At 40.4% G+C, this 23,185-nt stretch overlaps 1 protein-coding gene across 5 annotated transcripts in view; it reads left to right on the top strand.

The window, feature by feature from the left end:
- The window catches only part of TBC1D30 (TBC1 domain family member 30), a 68,996-nt gene that overhangs the window by 36,587 nt on the left and 9,224 nt on the right, over positions 1–23,185 (top strand). For 4 of the 5 annotated variants that reach the window (XM_031462779.2, XM_031462780.2, XM_031462782.2 and 1 more), the window contains 9 exons: positions 818–879; positions 1,417–1,482; positions 2,747–2,872; positions 4,602–4,787; positions 10,049–10,217; positions 12,115–12,283; positions 15,759–15,864; positions 20,865–20,977; positions 22,654–22,793. In XM_031462779.2, the coding sequence (XP_031318639.1) occupies positions 818–879; positions 1,417–1,482; positions 2,747–2,872; positions 4,602–4,787; positions 10,049–10,217; positions 12,115–12,283; positions 15,759–15,864; positions 20,865–20,977; positions 22,654–22,793 (1,137 nt within the window). Of the gene's footprint in view, positions 1–817; positions 880–1,416; positions 1,483–2,746; positions 2,873–4,601; positions 4,788–10,048; positions 10,221–12,114; positions 12,284–15,758; positions 15,865–20,864; positions 20,978–22,653; positions 22,794–23,185 lie in introns of all 5 variants that reach the window. The other variant, XM_064491735.1, reaches the window with a different exon arrangement.

Raw genomic sequence — 23,185 nt, 5'->3', positions numbered from 1 at the left:
AGGCAATGACAGTATTTTTATAACTTTTGATATTTCACTTAAGTTTCCTTCAAAGACTTAGTCCAAGCAAGTGTACTAGAAAACAAACTCTAAGTAGCGAATTCTTTTCCTAAGTTTCATAAATATTAATTATACTATGCTAGGTGATTTACTGCAGTTAATCATCACAACAGTTAACTGAGACATTACCTTCATTTTAAGGATAAAGAATTGAGACTGAGACAGGTTAAAAAATTTGCTTGATTCTAGGAACCAAAGTTGAATGGAGGTCTGTATAACTCCAAGCCCTTGGTGTCTTTTTTTTGTTTGTTTGTTTTTATTTTTGCATTACTAAAGACAACTGTGGAACCACCATTCTGTGTGATAAGCTTTTTGTGTGTGTGTGTCCAAGTAAGACAGGCTTTTATTCAATGACCAGAGAATGGAGAGGGGAGCTCATGCTCTAATGGTACCTTCTCCCCAAAGGGAGGGGAGTAAGGGAATTTTAAGGATTAGGAGGCAGGCAGGTCATCAGGGCTCCAGGAAAGGGGTGGAGATTGTCTGGGGCAGCTGGAGGCAGCTTATCAAGTGCAACCTTCTACACTCCTTTACACACCAAGCTCCATTCTATTGCTGCAGGATATTTTTCTATTTTAATACTTAATATTCCTTTTCTTTTAACAAAATTGACTACAATTTAGTAAAAATAGATGTTTTAAAAATTTTATGATGACTCAGAGTCAGGTTAACTTTTACTTTTATTTTTGAAAATTTTTAGTTTTATTTTAATGTTATTTGCTCCCCAAATAACATTTATGAATTTTTTCTTTTCTTTTAGGAGTTGACACAAAGCTGAAGTTCACTCTTGAGCCATCTTTAGGTCAAAATGGTTTTCAGCAGGTAATTTTTTTTTTTTAATTTTGAAAATACCCATATTTTGGGTATCTACAGAGTACACTGAGCTATATTCTCAAAGTGGGAAAACTAGCATATGCTTGGATATACATAAGAATAGGAGTCAGTTTTTAAAATTGCAGGTACAATAACTTATGAAGCTATAAGTGGCCTGGGTTTATACTTGCAATGAAAAATTTTGCACTTTTTATTAATGGTGCAAGTGTGAAAAAATGTAGAAAACCAAATGTTATTATTCTGAATCTATAATACATGTTTTGATTTCTGAACCAGAGCTTCCCAACCTTTGGGTGTGTACTGCAGGTGCGTCACAGGTGTGTTAACGGTACCTAAGTGGGAGAGCCTGGGGCCGTCATAGCCCTCAGACCAGTCATATCTGTCTGAAAGAAGCTCTGACTGTTTACTCCAATGTGCTGTGTAAATTTTATCATACTCCACAAATGTCAAGATGCAAAAAAAAGTTGAAAAGTACTTAACCAGGTCAGTATTATCACCTTGACAATATTTCTTCTTTGTTCCTAGTGGTATGATGCTCTCAAGGCAGTTGCCAGACTATCAACAGGAATACCAAAGGAATGGAGGAGAAAGGTGAGGAGGATTTGGATGGCTCAAATACAAAAGGACTGTCACTCTATCCCTCTTTAAAGTGTCTGGAATGTTAAAAAGGATATTCTAGATTTAGTAATTTGAAATCGGTCTCTCTTCATTAGTCATTAATTCAATCTGTTCTATGCCAGGTACTGTTCTGGGGGTACTGGGGATGTGGCAGTGGGAAAAAACCCAGTAGACCAAAATTTTTGTCCTCATGGAGTTTACAGTGAGTACAATATAAAGTATTTCAGATAGTGATAAATGATGTGCCTAAAAATAAAGCAGAGAAAGGAATAAGGAGAGTGTAGGGGAATGGAGGTAAAAAGGTAGCATTGTAAATGGCATGGTGACATTTGAATAGGGCCCTTAAAGAGGTGAACAGTTGGCCACGTCGCTACCCGCTGGAAAAACACTCCAAACAGGAAACACTCAGGTGAGATCATCTCAAGAGTATGCAAGATAAAGCAAGAGGCCAGGGTGGCTGAAGCTCAGTGAACAAAGAGGAAAACATTTGGAGAGAAGGTCATAGAGGTAATATGATGACCTCAGGGGGATGGCAGATCACGTAGGACCTTATAGCCATAGAAGGACTTTTGCCCAGTGTGAGATGAGAAGCACTGGGGAGTTTTAAGCAGGGGAATAACAACTTATATTTTAAATGGACCACTTTTGGCTACTAACTTGAGAATATGAGGAACAAGGACAACAGCAGGAAACCAGTAAAAGACTTGCATTAATTCAGGCAAGAGATGGATCAGGGTTGTGGTAGTGGAGATGGGGAGGAGGGGTGAGATTCTGACATATTCTGAAGGCTAGGTTGACGTGAATTTTTATTGGATTGAATGTAAAGGATGTCAGTGATGATTTCAGGATTGACCTGAGCTACCAGAAGGGTAGAAAACGACCAGGAGGCTGTTGCCCAAGCACAGAGAGCTATACAGAGCCAAGTACAAGATAAAGTAGCTGTTCCAATGAACTGAAGGACTTTTCTGTTTTCTTAATAATATCTGTAATGGCTTGATCATTGCTTGGTACATAGTAAAAACTCAACAGATATTACTTGAAAGAATAAATGAAAGTCCCTAATTGGGGCAACTTAGTACAGCATCATTTCAGCGAGGTTCTTAGAGGTTTCTACATGTGGGCCATGTCTGGTCTGGGAGAAGTGCTCATTTTCTTGGTGAATGCAATCACTATTTCCTAATAAAAAAAGGTGAAATTATGTATTTTACTTTAGCATTCTTCTTCTTTAATATTTCAGGTTTGGTTGACCTTGGCCGATCATTATTTGCACAGTATAGCCATTGACTGGGACAAAACCATGCGCTTCACTTTCAACGAAAGGAGTAATCCTGATGATGACTCAATGGGAATCCAGATAGTCAAGGTAATGCCCTGGATTTGGTCTCTTGTCCTGACTTAGCAGGCAGAGTCTAGGAGCCAGATGTTTTCTGGACAGAAGATCAAGCCTTATGGTTTGATTGGGTTGTTTGTTTTTTGTTATTGAGCTGCTGTGAGCTGTATAAGCCTTTTGGTTTGACGTCCGTGTATTTCCTGCTTCCTAATTTCATCATTTAACGGCTTTTTAATGGGGAACATGATGATGTCTTGTCTTCATAATTTTGTAGGTTGCCAGTAAAAAGAAAGTGTTCCCATTTATATTTAAGTTATTATCTTGCTCACATGATAGGAGATTGAAATTCCTTTTTTTCTTCAGCATGGGTTGCTGCTTTTAACTGGGTTTTTACATAGACGTCACCAAGAAAAATTTAAAGTTAAGTGTATTTCATATTAGAATAATAAGGCTCTTATTAGGATTTTGATAATTTGTTAACTGTCAGTTTATGAAGGTGGTTAGATTAGCTGGTGGGTTTACTTTAAATCAGACAGTCAACTGTTCAAGCCAGCTGTGGAGGTCGCTGTGTTTCACCTGCCTTGGATTATTGCAGTTGATGAGAGCCTTGTGCCAAAACCCAAGGATGCTGCTTTGATTTGTTTACATCATTATTCCCTTACATAATAAGCCTCTAGCTCATGCTTTTTATTTTATATGTGTACATTACGTGTGATGCTCAGCTAAGGTTTTAAAAGGGAAGTTGTTTCATCTAAATTTTGGCCACCAGAAGATGGCTAATGTTTTGGCAGATTGGAACATATTTTTTTCAGGAGGAAGTACTAACTACAAAGGAGCTATTTTCTCATCTAACTTGGTCTGTTTTAGACAAATGCCAAAAGAAAATATAGAATTTTATATTGTTTGTTTGAAAAGCTTTTGCATTATCTGCATTTGAGCTGTTATTTATTTAGAATTTCAGTATGTTTCTCAGAGATGAAGTAGTCCATGTTTGAAATATTTTCTTTATGTTTAAGTTGTGAATTAAGGCAATACACATTTTATAACAATCATATTATTAAGACACTCTTTTATTTTCTTATTAAAGTGAATAATAAGTCAGCAAAATGACTTCAGCTCCTGAAAGTCATAGACTCCACTTGGTAATTAAATTATAGATTTTGCCCTCATTAAATATTATAGTACAGCAAATGTTTTTGTCCTTTTTTGCACAAAATTTTAAAACAGCTTGGACAGAATGATTTTTGTGTCTCTTAACAGTTCAGGCTGCATTTTTTTATTCTTTTCTTTTGCTCCTTAATACTATTTGGAGTTTTCATAGCTAAATATTATTTATCTTTTTTTTTTGTAGAAAGAAATAATGTTAGCATCTAGCATACGTGTGTTGGAATGACTTGTTTTATTTGAGATGTATTATTAAAATAAACTGTCAGTTTATATAGAATTATAATATAATTTTTGTTAATTCCTAGTCCCGTTTGGTGTTAACTCCAGAAATACTTTAGGTAGAAAATTTGCCTGACTGAAATTCCTCTTGAAATTGCCTCAGCACATCAGAAAATAAAAAAAAAAAAAAAAAAAAAAAAAAAAAGAAAAAAAAGCTTTGGTCCATGTGTACAAGTTGCATATACATTTTTGAAAACTAAAATCCATGTTGATAATCTGATTCTAGTTACTGCTATAGCAAATAACTGAAGTTTTTTTGTTTTTGGAGAGAGCATAAGGAATTATTTTAGAAAATATTGCTTCCCTCTCATTTTAGGATCTTCACCGCACGGGCTGCAGTTCTTACTGCGGCCAGGAGGCTGAGCAGGACAGGGTTGTGCTGAAGCGGGTCCTGCTGGCCTACGCCCGATGGAACAAGAATGTTGGGTACTGCCAAGGCTTTAACATCCTGGCTGCTCTAATTCTGGAAGTGGTGGAAGGCAACGAAGGGGACGCTCTGAAAGTGAGTATCGGGCTCTGAAGAAGGCAACTGAAACTTCTAATGACCCAGCATACTATTTCCCCCAGGTCCCCAGGTTAAAGCCCAGCCACATGACAGATTCCTGTAGCTGCCAGATTTGAGGAGAGTGGTTATGTTTTTAGTCTCACTTATGAGGCATCATATTTTTAAAGCAAGTTAAATACTGATTGTATTGATTATCCGGTGCTGCATAGCAAATTAGTCGCTTCAGAGACCAAACATATATTACCTCACAGTTTCTTTGAGTCAGGAATCTGGGCGCAGCTTAGCTGGCTCAGAGTCACATCACTGAGGCATTCAAGCTCTTGGCTGGGGCTCTAGTCTCATCTGAAGGCTCGACTGAAGGGAGAGAGCATTCACTTCCAAGTTCATTCATGTGGTTGTCGGCAACATTTAGTCCAGGGTTGTTGGACGGAGTGAGGGCCTCAGTTTCTTGCTGGCTATTGGCCAGAGGCCCTCTTTAGTTATCTGCTATTTAGGCTTCTCCATTACACAGCAGGATGGCTGGCATCCCCCAGCGTGAGCAAGAGAGTAAAAGTGAATCAGCAAAGCAGGAGAGGTTACATTACAGATTTGCCGTCTAATAGCAGGAGTGACATTCCATCATTTTTGCCATGCTTTATTTATTAGAAGCCAGTCACTAGGTCCAGCCCAGATTTAAGGGGAAGGGCTTATACAAGGGTGTGACTACCAGGAGGTGTGGATCACGAGGGGCCATGTTCTAAACTGCTTTATTTGTTATGCTTAATTCTGGTTGGATCTTCTTCTTTTTTTTTTTTTTTCAATTCAAAAAAATTGTTTTTGGTTTTTTTTGGTGGTGGGGATGTAATTAGGTTTATTTATTTATTTCTTAATGGAGGTACTGGGGATTGAACCCAGGACTTTGTGCATGCTAAGCAAGCACTCTACCACTGAGCTGTACCCTTCCCACCTGGTTGGATCTTCTTAATAGGTTGCTTTACTAGTTGATATCTGGGGTGAGGTATGGGGGAGGTAGGCTGAGAGTGAATGTCTATGATGGAAGGGAATGCATGGAGAAATGTTATGGAAGTGAATTATATTTATAATCCTTTAATCTTTGATATATGGGGTCTTTACTAGTGAAAAAAGAAATTCTGGAAACACTTTGAGGTGGGACACTATGAATTTAAACTTAGAGGTCTGAATGTGACTCAGTGAGTCACCACAAGCAGTCTTTATGAAAAATGAAGCATGTCAGATGCAGAGGATGGCCACTCTTCATTTGCTGGAGATACTGTGGGGTTACTAATTCATATCTGAACCCTGGAACTGCTGTTGATTACTACAATGCTTTGTGATGAGTGAAATCAATACTTAATCCTTGTATGCAAGACCCCCCAACCCCCAATTCTGTATTTGATTGTGGCAAATACCTTAGTGATATTCTTAATCACTCACTAATGTCATATGGAAAAAGAAACAAATTTTCCTACTGGTTTTATACACATCATGGTGGAATTAATTATCAATCCAGCCTGACATGATCTAAATCTATATTCACCCTCTCACTTTTCCCCATTCATGTATTTAAGGAAACAGCTTTGAAGCCACTTGTTCATCAAATAGGCAGGGGCAGAGGGGGTAGGCAGTGACAAATCAAACACATGAGCTTAAAACGTATTTTATTAAGAAGGAATTTTGTTTACTCACTTGAAAAGTTGGAATAAACATTTCAGGTGAGGGAGTCGGGTAGAGAGGTTTGGGGAAGGGAAGATACATGCCCGTCAAGTCATGAAGTCTCAGTGATACTTGAGAAACTAAACATTCACATAAAAAGATGGATTAGACAGAGCAGAAAAACTGAATATTTATATTTCTGCCTCTAAGAAAATGAACTCTGTGGGATGAAATGATACCATCATTATTTAGCAATCTTGTGGTTAGACATTTAATATGCAGAGGAAGGTTGGGTCCATGAAGACACTTCTGTTGCAAAGGAAAGTATTGGGTGTCAGTGTTTTTCCAGCAGCTATTTTGGCCTCTGCAAGTTGTAATTATTAGGGAAACAAATGGTTTATCAGAAATGGGTAAACCATTTTCCCTGCTTTTTTGCATTTACTGTTTTTTCTTAGTAACTTCTGTTGTAAACTGTTAAAAATTTGAAGCTTCCCCATTATGTTTAAAAATACTTTACTTTTTAAGAGCAGTTTTAGGTTCACAGCAAAACTGAGAGGAAGGTACAGACATTTTTCCAATACCCGCCCCCGCCGCCCACCCCAGACAGTCTCCTTCATTATCAACATCATTCACCAGAGTGGTACCTTTGTTAAAATCAATGAACCTGCATTGACACCTCAGTAATTACCTAAAGTCCATAGTTTATACTAGGGTTCACTCTTGGTGTTGTACATTCTATGGGCTTGAACGAATATATAATGACATATAGTCATCATTATAATATTACACAGTGTATTTTTATAGCCCTAAAAATCCTCTGTTCTCTACTTATTCATCACCCCCTCAACCACTGATGTTTTTACTACTTTCATAGTTTTGCCTTTCCCAGAATGTCATATGGTTGGATTCATACAGCATGTAGCCTTTTCAGATTGACTTCTTTCACTTAGTAACATGCCTTTAAGGTGTCTCCATGTCTCTTCACGGCTTGATAACTTAATTCTTTTTAGTGATGAACAATAGTGCATTGTCTGGACCTACTGAGGGTATATTGGTTTCTTTAAAAATGCACGTGCAGGTTTTTGTGTGCATGTAAGTTTCCGACTCCTTTGGCCAAATACCGAGGAGTCCAGTTGCTGGATTCTATGGTAAGAGTGTATTTAGTTTTGTAAAAAACAAAAGAGAAAAAAGGCAAATTGTCTTCCAGAGTGACCGTACTGTTTTGCATTCCTCCCAGCAAAATCTGAGAGTTCTTATTGCTCCACACCCTTGCCAGCATTTGGTGATGTCAGCATTCCAGAGTTTGGCCATTGTAGTAAGTGTGTGGTGGTATCTCATTGCTGTTTTAATTTGAATTTCTCTGATGACTATGACGTGGAGCATCTTTTCATAGCTAATTTGCCGTCTGTATATTTTCTTTGGTGTGGTATCTGTTAAGGTCTTTGGTCTTTGTTAATCAGGTTGTTTGTTTTCTTATTGTGTGTGTGTTTTTCGTTTTTTTTTTTTTAAACTTTTTGGGGGGGATGAGTAATTAGGTTTATTTATTTATTTTTAGAGAAGGGACTGAGGATTGAACTCAGGAGCTCGTGCATGCTAAGCATGTGCTCTACCACTTGAGCTATACCCTCCCCTCCTTGTTTTCTTATTTGAGTTTTAAGAGCTCTCTGTACATTTTGGGCGCTAGTCCTTTATCAGATGTGTCTTTTCAAATATTTTCTCCCGGTCTGTGGCTTGTCTTCTATTCTCTTGATAGTGTCTTTCACAAAGCAGTTTTTAATTTTGATGAAGTCTAGCCTACCAAGTCTTTCTTTCCTGGATTGTGCCTTAAGTATTGTATCTACAAAGTTATTCCCACGCCCAAGGTCACCATCTAAGCTGTGATATCTTCTAGGAGTTTTATTGTATTGCATTTTTACATTTAGGTCTATGACCTCTTTTGAGTTACTTTTTGTGGAGGGTATATGGTTGTTTCAGCACCATTTGTTGAAGAGACTGTTCTATTGCCATTATATATCCTGTTTTGTTTTTTTTTAAGATCTAATGTTTGGTCTTGGAAATACAGCAGTAGGTGGAGTGACGTAGCTGACATAGACATAACTGGCTCTTATGTCTTACGTCAGACTTTGAGATGCTTTTGGAGAGAGAATTTCACTGTGTCACAAGAATTACGGTGATAATTGGATTTTTTTCTTGTTTTCATGTAATTTGGGGGGATGGTAATCTCGTTAGAAAAACCTAAGCATCTTTCTCAGTACTGTGTAGCTTATTCTAGAGGAAAGTGCAGTAATAGACTGCTGCCTTTAAATGTTGCCTTCGTGATCCCATGACTCCCTCTTCTCCTTACCCGTAGAGTGCAAGGTCCCTTCCAGGGCCCTCTGTTGTGCTGAACACCTGCTCTCCCCCTCAGCTGGCCTGGTCTCTCCAGGACTTCCTCCCTCCACGCAGGTTGAATATGCTCCTTTTATCGCTAAGCTCTTATCTCCAGGGTGATGGTACATTTACCTGGTAAATTCATCCCCACATGAGAAGGCTAAGGTGGCTCCCTGGGCCTGTTCAGTCCTGTAACAAAGGTCTCTGGGGGGCCTTCTTGAGAGTGGGTCCCCACCCTTATCGACTTTGTCAAAACTATGATCCTCAAAGTAGGAATTACAAGCTCAGGATGAGGGGAAAATGGTCCCTTGGCAGATATGAGAGGGAATTTTGGGGGAAAATAGTATTTTGTGATATGCTGAAAGTCAAAATATGAGACAGCCATGTCTTCACCAACTTATAGGGCCAGCTATGATTTTGTTCTTAATTTTGCTTTTCCTGTGCACTGGGGAGTGAGCGGGCCTTCTAGGGAGGAGAGCATAAGCAGAGCACGCAAGCCGATAAGGAAAGGACCAGAGACTGACATATAGAGCTCAGACGTGTTTTGCTGGATCATTCTCATGGTTTTTGACATCTTAGAAAAAATACCACAAATAGAAAAGTCAGAATGAAAATAGTCACTTGGAGAACTTGTGAGACAATCTCGCAAAAGAAATCCAGGTTTTAAAAGTACCATCTGCTCAAACAACACCTTGTCGCACTCTCCCAGGAGAGGAAAGTGGACAAGACACCAGCAGCAGCTGTCCGAATGCCCCAGGTTGATGGTCAGTGAATCTTGAGACCGGCGGCCATCGGGGTGTTTCATAATGGGCCGGCTCCCGGTTTTCAGATTAAGGTTGTAAAACTGTGCTGACGTCCGGGAGCCCGTGTTGACGTTCCTACTGGCTGCTGAGGTGGCAGGCGCTCCACTGCTTCTCGGAGTGAGGCTGAGGGGTGTGCCGTCAGAGCAGTGACCCAGCAGAACCATGCGGGAGGACCTCAGGTCTAGTGGCCCGTCTAGAAATTGGAGACAGCGGCAGATTTCGGGTCTCAGTGACTTAGACAGTTATGCTGCCGCTCCTCCCCTGGGGTAGAGAGGAGCCTTGAGAATCCAGAACGGTTGGTGCCGACACACGTGAAGAATAGCGCACTTTGGCTAAATTGCATTTTGCCTACTTGGACACGTTCCTTCTATCGAGGACATGTCAGGATACTGGTTTTTATGAAGCAGTCTTGTTCTTTATCTTTTTCTTCAGATTATGATTTACCTTATCGATAAGGTACTTCCTGAAAGCTATTTTGCCAACAGTCTCCGGGCGCTGTCTGTGGATATGGCTGTCTTCCGAGACCTGTTGAGACTGAAGCTCCCTGAATTGTCTCAGCACCTGGATACTCTTCAGAAAACGGCAAACAAGGAGAGTGGAGGTAGTGAGGGCTCCATATTGTTTCACCTTTGAAAGCAGTTTACTTCTCTGACCCCACTGTACGTGTGAGCCTGAGCCTTGACTGGAAATACATGTTTTCAGATAGTTCTGTTGGTGAGGGTTTGGTGCGGTGAAACTGATTTCTAGAGAACCAAAACAGAACTAAAAACAAAAAACATAGGGTCACATGTTGAACTTAACTAGAAGTCAGTTGACAACCTAATGCTTTACCAGATCAACAACTATATGTTGTACTCTAGGTGAAGAATGGTATCCATGTCTTGCCATCTAGTTAAGCTGCCCTAAGTTGGCACCAAAACTATAGGAGTTCTTTAAAACTGAGCTACAGGTACAATTTAGCACAAACGGTGGTTTCGCCTGAACCACTGAGGTTATGGAGAGTGGAGTATGTAATTTCATAAAGTTACAGCACGTAAAAGCAGGACTGAAGTGTTTAATGCCCCTTTTGTTCATTCATGTGAAAGGTATTTAAATTTACTTGAGATGCGTGGGCCAGTTCTTGCTGGCGAAGGGCTCCTCTGGACCACCAGGTAGAATCTGAGCCCTGAGGGAAGGGCCTGGGTTGAGTGGGGCGGCGATGGAGACGGCTCTGCACATAGCTCTGTCTCCATCATCGGGCGGGCAGCATCCAGCTTTCCCGAGGACCTGAGCTCGTAGCTGTCATTATACCCACTGCTTATACTTCCCTGGCTGTGCTTAGGAGACCAGAAATAGAATAGTCAGAAGTTTGCTACGTTTCCTTACCCATGCATTCAAATCTGAGAAAATATGACAGGAATGTGAGGTCCTAGTCTGTGATTAAAATACACTAGAAATTTTAGTGACACCTGAGTGTCTCTAAGCATTTCCTTTTAAATCATTTGAATAATCTTATTTAATTTGGCCATGCAATATAATTGTGCACCAGCAGGGGTTTCATAAAGCTTCCAAAGAGACCAAACTTGCCTGTCCCAGTGTCAGACACACTGTGCTGGGCTCCGCATTTCCCCCAAACACCCTGAACTTGCCTAAGTGGTGACCTCAGGGTCTAGTCTCTGAACAACAATATTCCTTTGTTCATAGGTAAGAAGGAAGCAAATGAGGGCGGGAGAACGGATCTCTTTTTGTTTTTCCTTGGGAAATGCACCTTCTGACTGTAATTTGGAGGGAAGCTTAGTCCAAATATCTAAATTTTTATATTAAATTAAAATATATGCTTCTGTGATCATAGGAAGTGGGAGGAGATTCTGTTTTTTTTTGTTTGTTTGTTTAAGTGAATTCAGAAACTTCAAAGTGAGCTGGATCCCAGATCTTTAAAACTGGGTATAGTTCAGTTAAAAATATTTTAAAATTTCATTTCTCTTGATCTCCAAATAGTTTGGAATTTTCCAGCTTTCTTTCTGTTGCTGATTTCTGATGTAATTCCATTGTAGTCTGAGCACTATGTATAAATTAAGAAGTGGACAAGTAATTGCTGAAGAGTGATTTTATTTTTTATGGCAAGATTGGAATAAAAGTAGACTTTAATAGGTTTTGAAAATTGGCTTTTGCTTTTGAGAGGCTAAAATCTTTCTTTTTATCCTGTTTTTGGTAAGGAAAACATTCTCCTTAATTTTCAGCACCCCAAATTTCAGCTAGAGCCAAATTTAGTTTTAGGTTAAGGTTTCTGAAATACCATAAAGGATTTGTGAAGTTTATATTACTGAGATTTTTGCTAGACACACCTATGGTCTTCCAGAAGAAGAAGGAGAAAGGAAGAAAGAACCAGAATTTAGAGGTGTACAGAAGTCAGTCAGAAGGTGTAGCCTGTTTGGGTGGACACGGAAGACTGAAAGAGGGTGTTTTCCTATCTTTCAAATCATCAGTGCTGGAGAAATGCAGTGTTTGTTTTATTTCAGGAGGATATGAGCCCCCGCTTACGAATGTATTCACGATGCAGTGGTTCCTGACTCTCTTCGCTACGTGCCTCCCTAACCATACAGTTTTAAAGATTTGGGATTCAGTCTTCTTTGAAGGTTCGGAAATCATCCTCAGGGTGTCACTGGCTATCTGGGCAAAACTGGGAGAGTAAGTGATTTCCCCCTCCTGTTCTGTTCTGTGGTGTTGCGGGCCTCATGCCATTTTTGTGCTCTAAAGAGGAAAGCATCCTTATTTAAGTGTGAGAAAAAAGAGGAAGTTGTGAAGTTCGGGCAGTTGCTTCAGCCCTTCTGAACTCTCAGCCGCTCTTCATGGATGTGGGGCAGGTGGGATCTATTTTGGAGAAGGGGGCGGGCTGTTTCAGACCTGTAGGTCTCCTCCTGTGTGGTGTCCTGGCTGGTCCACTGTGTTGGCATCTTTCCTGACACTGCTTGGGGAGAAGGAGAGGGACTTAGATGGAAGAGGAACTGGCAGATCTGGAGAGGACTAGGTGGGTTTGTTGGTTAGGGTTGCAATCTGGCTTATGATTGAATCTTTATAATTTATTTTGTTCTGCTTTTCAGGGCTGTGATAAAATTAAATGAGATAATATGTATAAGGGTATCTAGCATGATGCTTGGTACCTGGTCAGTAGTAGAACACATGGAACGTCTTTCCTTTCATCAAGAGTTAATTCTATGTTTGTGTGTGGTTGATTTTTTTTTGGAGGGAGTAGATAATTAGGTTTATCTATTTAATGGAGGTACTGGGGATTGAACCCAGGACCTTGTGCATGCTAAGCACACAGTCTACCACTGAGCTCTACCCTCTCCGTCCAAGAGTTAATTCTATGTTGAAATCCATTACTACCAAACAGATTTTACTTATACTCTTGACTAGTAGCAGAGCCGAAAAAACTAGGGTATTTTCACTCATCCTAATATATTATGACTATTACATTAAAATTCTACCTTTTGGATAATGGAAGAGACATCAGGATGAAACTGTGGTAGTGAGCTGAAGATGCAGAGTTTTTAATGTTTCCTTCCTAAAGCTATAAATGACTTAAGTGGGAACCCAAAGGCAACATGTCGGAAAACTTGTTAATCACTGCCAGAGTTTTGTTTCAGAAACCTTTTAAGTAGCCTTTTTATTTATGATAAGTTGTTTCCTGGGAGACTTGCAGCATTTTTTACTTTTTGTAAGAAAATCCATCAACTGTCAATTCAGGGATTTAAAAAAATTATTGTTGTGTGGAAATATTTTAAAATATCACATAGCTATCGGCCTCTTTTGCCTTTGTTTTATTGTACATTGCTTTTCAGTTAGGCAAATACCTTCATCTGTGGGGGATTTGTTGTGCTAATTTACTATCTGTTTACTTTCTTCCAGTAGCTGCCTCCTTCTGCAGACATGTATTTCCAATCCAATATTCATTGAGTGTTTGCAATGGATAGGCATTGTTCCAAGCACTCTAGATGTAAAATTAACTCATTTAGTCCTTACTCACATCCTATGAGGTAGGTTCAGTTATCATCCCCATTTTACAGAGGCTGGCACTGAGGCACAGAGAAGTAAGTTAAGCCCCAAATCACCCAGTTAGTAAGTGGAAAGGCCTGAGTTTGAACCCAGGAACCCTGGCTCTATAATCTGTGCTTTTAAAAATATGCATCTACTGATTATAAATGCCTACTGTTTATGAAGTTCAGGGGATCTGTGAATCAGGCTGGTAGAATTTTAAATGTGTCCTAGTCCTTGCTCATTATAATTCTACCTGTTTTGAGTATGCAGCTTCTTAAGTGGGAGGCCAGGCAGCCAACATACAACTTCAAGTGCCCGCAGTGCCGTTATCATGTTAGGAAGTTTAAACACATCCCATTCGATTCTCCCCCAACCCTGTGAAGTAGGTAGGATTATTCTCCCTGTCTCTTCAAGTGAAAAGACTACCCCAGGAAAGCTAACTGACTAGTTCAAGGTCCCACAGCTCATGAGGAACAGAGCTGGGACCCAATCCTGGATCTTTCTGACTCCATGTCTCTAATCTTCCCTACAAACTTTCCACTGGAAAAACCATAAACCGCATACAGGTGATCTCCAGGTTATAAGCACCTGAGGAATGTACGTGTCTTGTGTATGGTTCATCACGGGACCTCTCCCTTCATCTTGCTTCTGCAACGTGGAGTTTCTTCCTTTTGCTCAGACCAAGGGTGCTCTTGGAAATGTCAGCCGGAGACCCTCAGCTCAGCTGCTCTGGCATCTCTTTCACGTGTCCTTTCTACTCTGACCCGACTGCCTCGGCTCCCTCCCTCATGCCTGGCACTGGCCTCCCCATGGTACCCCACGCTGGCCATGCCACCTCCGGGGCGACCTTGCCAAGCGCATGTCCGTCCCCACGCTCCCTGTCAAAGGCCTTCCAGCAACTCTTGTCCTGAGGGCGCTCAGCTGGCAGGCGAGGCCTTTGTGACCTGCTCTCTGCACCCCTCTACCTTCAGCTCTCTCCAGCTCCTCGGCCGCGCAGCCCCCCTGCTCTGGTCGTGTGGACCTACATCCACTTCCCTGGGGAGGGCCTGCTGTCTCCTGCATCCATGTCTTTGGAATGCTTTTTCTTCCTGGTCAACCTGGAGACTATCTAAAAACTCACCTCAAGCATTATTTCTCTTCTTCACCCACTCCCTGCCCCCCAGGATTAAACTTAACCACTGTTTCATTTATGCCCACATGCTACTCCATATTTCTGCAATAATACTTCAGCAGTTGATGTCATTTATTTATTTGCATGATTGTGGCAGTGGAATTTGAACAGCACTCCAGAGCCTGAAGTTTCCCCATCATCATATGTTTCTGAATGGCCCTGTGCAAATCCCCCAACATCAGCGTGTCCCAGAAATTGTGTCTTGTGACTGGTGGACAGTCACCCTTCCATACAAAAAAAGTCACAATAGATACAACAAATACACTGCTCTTTGCTTTGAATTATTCCTTTTTTGGCACCCTCTAGAAGGAGGATTAAAGTCTCACCTGTCTCACAGAGTGGTGGGAGACAGTTTCTTTATTTACACGTCGAATCAAATTGCAAGAAACAGGGTGTAATCTCCAGCTAGCAACAGTGCCCTAAGAAGGGCTGAAAAAACTACCTGTGAAATATCCCGTGGACTGATGAAACAAGCAGATACAGTTCTTGTATTTTTCCTCTTTCACTTCTGCTGCGGTTTGGTTTCAGTCTCTCAGTGATACCACAGTTTGCAGATCAAGAGTAACAGATTCTCCAGGGGATTATTGTTCTTGGGTACCCAATTTCCTGGTTATTATTTTCATCAGTGATGGGTGTCCTGATGTGTAGAATGTGTCACGTGGAAACAAGAAAGATGCCACAGGTGGGGCTGTGAGTCTGCGGGGGGCAGTATGGTAAAGATGGGAACTCACTCTGTAATAGGCACCTGTATGTTGCCCTTCATATTTTTTAAATCTCTTCTCTGCCTACAACAGGCTGTACTGTGAGTGGATGCTAGGATTTTGATTTCTGTGGGTTGCAGACTTGATCGATTTGATGGCAAGAGACAACACATTGTGTTGTGCCTGCAGCATGTGCCTGATAGACAGCATGGGTGTCCTAAACAATTCCTCTTTCTGTCCTCTCTTGATCTAGGCAGATAGAATGTTGTGAAACAGCAGATGAATTCTATAGCACCATGGGCCGCATGACCCAGGAGATGCTGGAGAATGACCTTCTGGAAAGCCATGAACTCATGCAGGTGAGCGGGCAATGCACCCTGCCTTGGCTCAGGGGACCCTGGTACCATGGGAACCAGCAGTGCCAGGGCAGCGGTCTTGGGAAAGGTATTTGCCCAGCCAGGCCTCAGATTAATTTTTTCAAGTGGCCAACATTCTATGTATAATCTGATAAGAATCTAACAATGTCACAAGAGGAAGGAAGAAATGAATAATGGGTATGCGTTACGGCTTTCATTCCAACTGTGTTGCTTAAAACTCATAAAGTACAATCCCAAACCAAACCAAACCAAACAAAAAAAAGCGCCAGAACACTTCCCTACTCACCACCAAATCACCAGGTACTTATTCTGAATTGATTCGGGGATGTGTGACGTGAAATGATTATTTCTGGGAAGGGATTATTGAGGATAAAAAGGAGATGTTCCTAATCAGCATTTTGGTTTATTTGTTTTGCCCACATCTTCAACTCATGTTATTACATATGAATCATAAATTTCAAAATAGAAGACGTGAAGTGTGTGGTTATTTTGTGGCATGTTACTGTAGCTCAACGTGGTATTTGCCAAGTCATTAACACTGGCAGTGAGTATGGAAGAGATAGCAGTTTCGTTACCAGTCTCTCTTCTGTTAGGTTCTATATCATGATTTTTTTCTCAGTCTCCCCACACCCCTCCATGCTTCCAACTGCTGCTTCTCTTCCTGGTTCTTCCTTCCTCCCGCCCACTGGCCAACAGTGAGTCTTGTCCAAGGTTGACGTTGGGCCCGAGTTCCTTCCTTCTCCATGGTTTCTCTCTCCTTTTTCTTGGTTCCAACTTTCATGTTGGGTTCCGTGCCTGAGGTCATTTTTGGGTGCTGGGGCCCAGTCAACAGGTCAGAAAACAAAGATTCAGGCCCTGATTTAGGGCTTGAGCCATGAAGAGGTTCCACTCCTTTGTTCATTTCCTGGCACCTGCAGCTCCTGCTCGGAATCCTTGGCTTTTAGCAGACAGCTCCCCAATTCTTTGTGAAGACCAGCCATCTCCTCTGGCTTCCAACTGTTCTTTGCCTTCTCATCTCTTCTTCCGTCCTTCCTGTCTGGCTCAGAGGAGGAAGGTGCTCTATCTGACCCTGACTTCTGTGCTCGGATTGCAGCTCCTCTCACAGATCCTGGGCTGTTGCTTCATCCCTCGTTCTCTCTCTTGGAGGGGAATGCCTATTAAAGGACAGATATTTGGCCCATGGGTGGTTCTGATGCAAGTGGCTTTGAGATACCACTTAGAGAAATGCTGGTTTGAAAGAAGCTTAAAGACCCACTCACCTGATTCTGTCACTTTACAGAGAGGAAACTAAGACGAGGAGAGTGCGCATCTTGCCAGATTCTTAGGTTGACTAGTGGCAGACCCAGAACTGGGATGCAGGCTCGATGCCTGGCCTCGTGCTTGTCCTCACCACCCAAAACAGGGCTTCCACCTAACTCAAAACATGTCCTTCTAAAAGCTGAAATCCCCTTTAGAAGAATGAGCAACATTTTATCTCGGCTAAACTTTAAATACTGCCAGAATGAATGATAGGTGTGTTGAGATACGCCATCTTTGTCCTCTAGGAATGTCCTATCTTTGGGATGAGGAGAAAAGAGAACCCCTCCTTTACTCTGCTTTCAGAGAACCCTAGAAGGAAACATCTAGGCTGTGGCTTGACTGATTAGATTGCATTCTAGAAGCTTTTCTCCTGCCGAGGAAAACATCTGGTGAAGATGAACTGAGCCTAATTTGGTACAACTTCTGTTTTCATGTTTCTTGTAAAGCATGTCAATAATGAAAAAGAGAAATGTAATTCCTTTCCAGCACTGCCTAAGTGTAAATGTCTATTTAAGTGTGTGTTGGTAGCTTGGGTAGTAAATAGACTTGTTGGTTTTCCTTGACATTGTAGAGTATTAAGGAGAGAGATGCTGAATGTCATTTCGAGCCACTCTCTTTTCTGTATTCACTCTTTAAACAAATTAATTCAGTGGCTCTGATCCAATCACAGTAGACCTTAAATCTGTCAGCAAACCTGAAATACTTCCAAATGAAAAACGCAGGCTGCATGTAACGTCTTTAGTTTTAGTTTAGTTTTGAGCTGAAAAGATTCTCCCTGTTTGGTCTTCCCCATTTCTTTCAGTTCTAGGTGCCATATGCAAAATAATCTACAGGATATTTTTCTCCCTATAAATCATACAGTCTTTTATTAGCAGTGGCCATTTTTAAAAAAATGATAGTGTGAGTAAAAAAGATTGGGAGAATGCCAATGAAATAGTGTATATGGATTTCAGTAAGTCTTTTGACAACGTCTCTCATGAATTCTTTGAGGGCAACGTAGAGAAAAGCGAGTTAGATGCAATTGCTAGATGGGTTTTAGGTGTTTGGAAAAACCCAATCCAAAGTGGTCCCATGCCGGGAGGTGTTCCCTTTTTCCTATCAGTGATGGAGTGGAAATTACATGAATGTGGATGCTTGGGCAATAGAAGGATACTGTTGGATTAATTAGTGCTGTCAAGGGTGAAAACTGTCTGCCTTGCAAAACTGTGTTCGCCTGCAACTGGATGTGTCTAAGCAGTACCTTTATGACCATCTATAGGAGATGCTCTAGGGGAACTCCTGCTTGGGAGGGAGGGAGGTTGAACTAAATCATGGTTAAATTCCTTTCTAACCCTAAGATTCTATTTGTGTACTATACTTGGGCTCTAAGGTGATGAGTAAAATTGCTTTCTTGGAATCTGTTGTAAATCTCCGATTTACAGTTGAAAACAGAGAGCTTCTCAGGTACCCTGAGGACTGTGGTGATGTGGTGGTGTGCGTTGTACCTTCATGGGATGAACGTGCCTGGCGACATGTGAGACCTTTAAACAAGGGAGTGAATATATGTGAAGTACTATAAGCATGTTTGTTTCAGGAACACTGATTTATTCTCTGAAGGACTAACCAAGAGTAAACGATGGGGAAGGGAAGATCAGACGTAGAAAACAAAAGCTCAGTGGAGCCAGTGTTCTTTTTGGTCCAATGTCTTTAGCTGAGTGGCCCTTGAAGAAGCTTGGTGAGAGCCCAGACCATTTACACTGAGGCAAGATGTACTTCCCTTTCTCTCTTTTCTTTTTTTAATGTTTTTCCCCCATTTTATTTTATTTATTTATTTTATTGAAGTATAGTCATTTTACAATGTTGTGTCGGTTTCTGGTGTACAGCTTAAAGTTTCAGTCATACATACATATATTTGTTTTCATATGCTTTTTCATTATAGGTTACTTAAGATAACAGTTCACTGTTAGTAAAGTTGTACTGCTTCTCAGCCTTTTGGGTACACAGATCTTCCTGGGCTTACGATGGGGTAACATCCCGATAAACCCATCGTAAGTTGAAAAATGCATTTAATACACCCAACCTACCAGACATCACAGCTCAGCCTCACCTGCCTTAAACATACTCAGGACACTTACGTTAGCCTACAGTTGGGCAGAACCATCTAACACACAGCCTATTTTGTAATGACATGTTGACGATCTCATGTAGTTTATTGAATACTGCAAATGAAAAACAGAACGGTTGTCTGGGTACAGGATGGTTGTAAATGTATGCGTTACTTACCTTGGTGCTCACGTGGCTGCCTGGGAGCTGCGGCTGCTGCCCCTGCCCGGGGTCATGAGAGAGGACCTACGGGATGTCGTAGCCCAGGGAAAGATCCAAGTTCAGAATTTGAAGAATGGTTTCTCCTCAATGCGTATCGCTTTCTCACCATCGTAAAGTCGAAAAATTGTTTAAGTTGAACCATTGTAACTTGGAGACTGTCTATAATCAAGTATGTATGAGATGAGATGCCTTAGAGATGACTTTTGTGGTCCCCATAAGCTGTGTAACTTTGCATAATAAGCAATGGAGAATTGAAGGGAAGGAATTTTAGCCAACACTTCCTTGTTTGTAATCCTGGGATATTACACTAAGATATTAGTGGATACCACGAAGTTTGGGGACTGATGTGCAAGCTGTTTAGAATCAGAATTGCAGTGGACTGCCCTGGTGGCTGTGAGCTGTGCAGCGAGACTGCAGTGCCAGGAAGCCCCTTTCAGAGCCCTCCTTTTCCTACCCGTGCAAATATTGGACATCTCCTAAGCCTTCAGAAAAACGGTCCTGCTGAAATGAAAAATACCACTTTAAAATACTTTCCCAGAAAAGTGTCATCAGGACATTTGAACAGCTTCCTGGAAGAACTGAGAGAGAGTTAGTGTGATTAATAGACATTTTCTGGTGAATAAGAACCTGAAAGATTGAAGAAATGTGTTTGGGGCAATTGAATTTTCACAAAGTTAAGAGAACAAACAGGATGCTTTCCCTCCTGCTGGTGGAATGATATATGATCTTGCCATTCTGGAGGAAATACAGGTGCTTTTCCCATTTTTATTAATAGATTTTTAACAGCCTGTGCTGTTAACACCCTGTCACTTTTCTTTTCTTTTTTTTCTTTAAAAATAACAGTTAACAATTTTCACCCAGAACTGATTCACAGACATTTGAAAAGGTGGTATCTTTGGAGAAAGCTTGCGGGTGATCACAAGATTGTCCCCTAAACTTAATTTGACTTAATTTTATCCGGAAGGCTGACATTTAATGTCTATAAAAATCATCAAGCAAAGCTTTGAAAAATAAGCAGTACATATGAAGAGCACTGATGGGTTCTTTGTGACAGAAGTAATAGGGAGCTGTGAATTTTTGAATTAACCCATCTGTCGAATGAGCAGGAGGAAGTCAGACCGCCCCCACTTGCCCACCATGGTCACCAATTGGAGGGCCCTAGACGCAGCTGGGTTGATTTGAGAGCTCACTGTTGTTTTATCTGTATTCTTTCGTCTTTCTCTAAAATGATACTGAAGTGTTATCTCTCCACCTGCTGTGTAAGAAGCAGTATCTTCCTCTTCACATCCAAATCATAAAACTTTAATGTCTTTACAGGATTGGTGAGAGTTGTTTAAGGCCACTGTTTCAGACTTGGCAATTGTATTCTTGTTTTTCAGACTGTTTATTCTATGGCTCCATTCCCTTTTCCACAATTGGCAGAATTGAGGGAAAAATACACTTACAACATTACACCATTCCCAGCCACAGTCAAACCCACCTCAGTTTCTGGGTAAGGTCTTTTTTTTTCTCCCCCTTGTTTGTTTCATGATGGAAGACTTAATACCTTCATTTGTTATTGTAGCTTACTATTTGTTAAACCCCAGAAATACATTCCAAGTAGTTTGGAACTTAAAACCTCAGTATCTCTTGCTCAGAGATTTTGATTTAAATTCGAGAGGGAGGTTTTTAAAAGTGTACTTTCCAGAGGAGATTAGAACATAAACTGAAGGGATATTTAGCAACCCTACAACTTATTAAAAAATATCAAATATTAAAAATCTCGGTAAAAAGTGTAGAACTGGTGCCTGAAGAGACAGATGAGTTAATTTAAAATACTGTGCTGACCAGAAATTGACAAATATATATACAGGAATTTAGAATATGAAAGTGTAGCATATCAAATCAACAGTGAAAAGATACACTACTTAGTAAATGGTTCTGTGCCAGTGAAACCCAATCTGGAAAGAAAGAAAATTAGAGTCATACTTTACACCGTACATTAGGAGAAATTCCATATAGGTGAAAGAATTAAATGGAAAAAAATGAAATAATAAAATTAGCAGAAAGAAATGTAGAAGGCTTATCTTCAGTTCTTTGGAACTGGGAAGGCCTTAATAACTGACTCAAAAAAAAAAAAAAGACAATAAAGGAAAAAAATTAGTTACTTTGAAAATAATTTTCTGCGTGACTAAAACCAAAACAGAACAAAAGAAAACCTCCATAAGCAGACCCCAAAATACTTGTGGAAAAATATTTGTGACTGATGTCTGTCATATATAAAGGTCTTAGAAATCAATAAGAAAATGACCACCCAACTGAAAAATTATGAAAGATGAGGATTGGTCGTTCACATAAAAGGCAACATCACTTGGACTAAGAGAAATGCAGCTTAAAGTGAGATTGAGCTTCTGTTTTCTTCACCCATCAGACTGACAAAAATTCAAAAGGTTGTTGTGCACTCTGTTAAGGCTATCGGGGAACAGACACTCCTACACTCTGCTGGTAAGAGGTTCGTTACCCCAGGATCTGGGGCAGGCTATTTGACAGTACTTCCCCAATTACTAATGCATATATCCTTTGACCCAGCAATTCTACCTTTCTGAACTATCCCACAAATGTATTTGTACACACACAAAACACAGTATGTATAAGGTTATTTATTGCAGCATTGTTTATAGTAGTATCGTATTGAAAATCACTCAGGTGTGCATCGTTAGCAGCCTGGTTCCGCAACATGGGCTACGTACATACATACATAGATACAGTAATTATACATACAATGCAGTGCAGCCATTAAAAAAAAAAAATAAAAGGAGAGGCAGAAGTTTTGTGTGTGAATATGGATTTTTATTTTAGGTGAGTAAAAGCAAGGTGCAGGAAAGAGTACTCACATACAATACGCCGATACTGATGAAAAGGAGGAGGAGAAAAAGGCTTTATAGTCATATTTACGTATTTAACTGATAAAGAAGCTGAAGAATTCATCAGAAACTAGTAACAATGACCACCTGTGGAAATTAGGTGGGGCAAGGACAGGGCAGAAGTTGGACAGGAATGGGAGATGGACTTCATATACATTTAAATGATATACATATGTCATTTACATTATGTGACTGTGTTATTTATTTTAAAACAATACCACTATTTTCTTTGAATATTCCTTTTTCTTCTTTTATGTCTTCTAAGACGACACAGTAAGGTCAGAGACAGTGATGAAGAGAATGACCCAGATGATGAAGATGCTATTGCTAATGTGGTGGGGTGTCTCGGACCTTTCAGTGGGCTCCTGGCACCTGAACTGCAGAAATATCAAAAGCAAGTTAAAGGTAAAGAGGTGGCATCTATTCAGATGATCACAATGTGTTGGCTCACTAGAGCAAGGGAAATATTATTGTGTCCTATAAATACCTATTGTTTCCTGAACTGATTACCACTGTTAAAAGTCTTCATTAAAAGCATTTTCTCTGTTACTTAATCACTCAGCAGGATCTGTCTGTTATGTGTTGCATACATAATACATATTTCTTTTTCTTTATGATCAGTTTTGCCTTGCACTCATCTGATTCAGCTTTGTACACTCAGGTCCTTAGCATGGAGCCTGGCATATGTTTACAACGTTCTATTTGAATTTAATTGAATTCATTATAGACTGACTTCTTTTCCATTATAGAAATACCCTTTAAAGCTAAAACATTATGGTAGCCTCTACTTGAATTTC

This window comes from Camelus dromedarius, chromosome 11 (assembly GCF_036321535.1).
Source record: "Camelus dromedarius isolate mCamDro1 chromosome 11, mCamDro1.pat, whole genome shotgun sequence".
Lineage (NCBI taxonomy): Eukaryota > Metazoa > Chordata > Mammalia > Artiodactyla > Camelidae > Camelus > Camelus dromedarius.
Note: the sequence above shows the minus strand (reverse complement) of the source record. Positions and strands in the feature narration are given on the sequence as shown.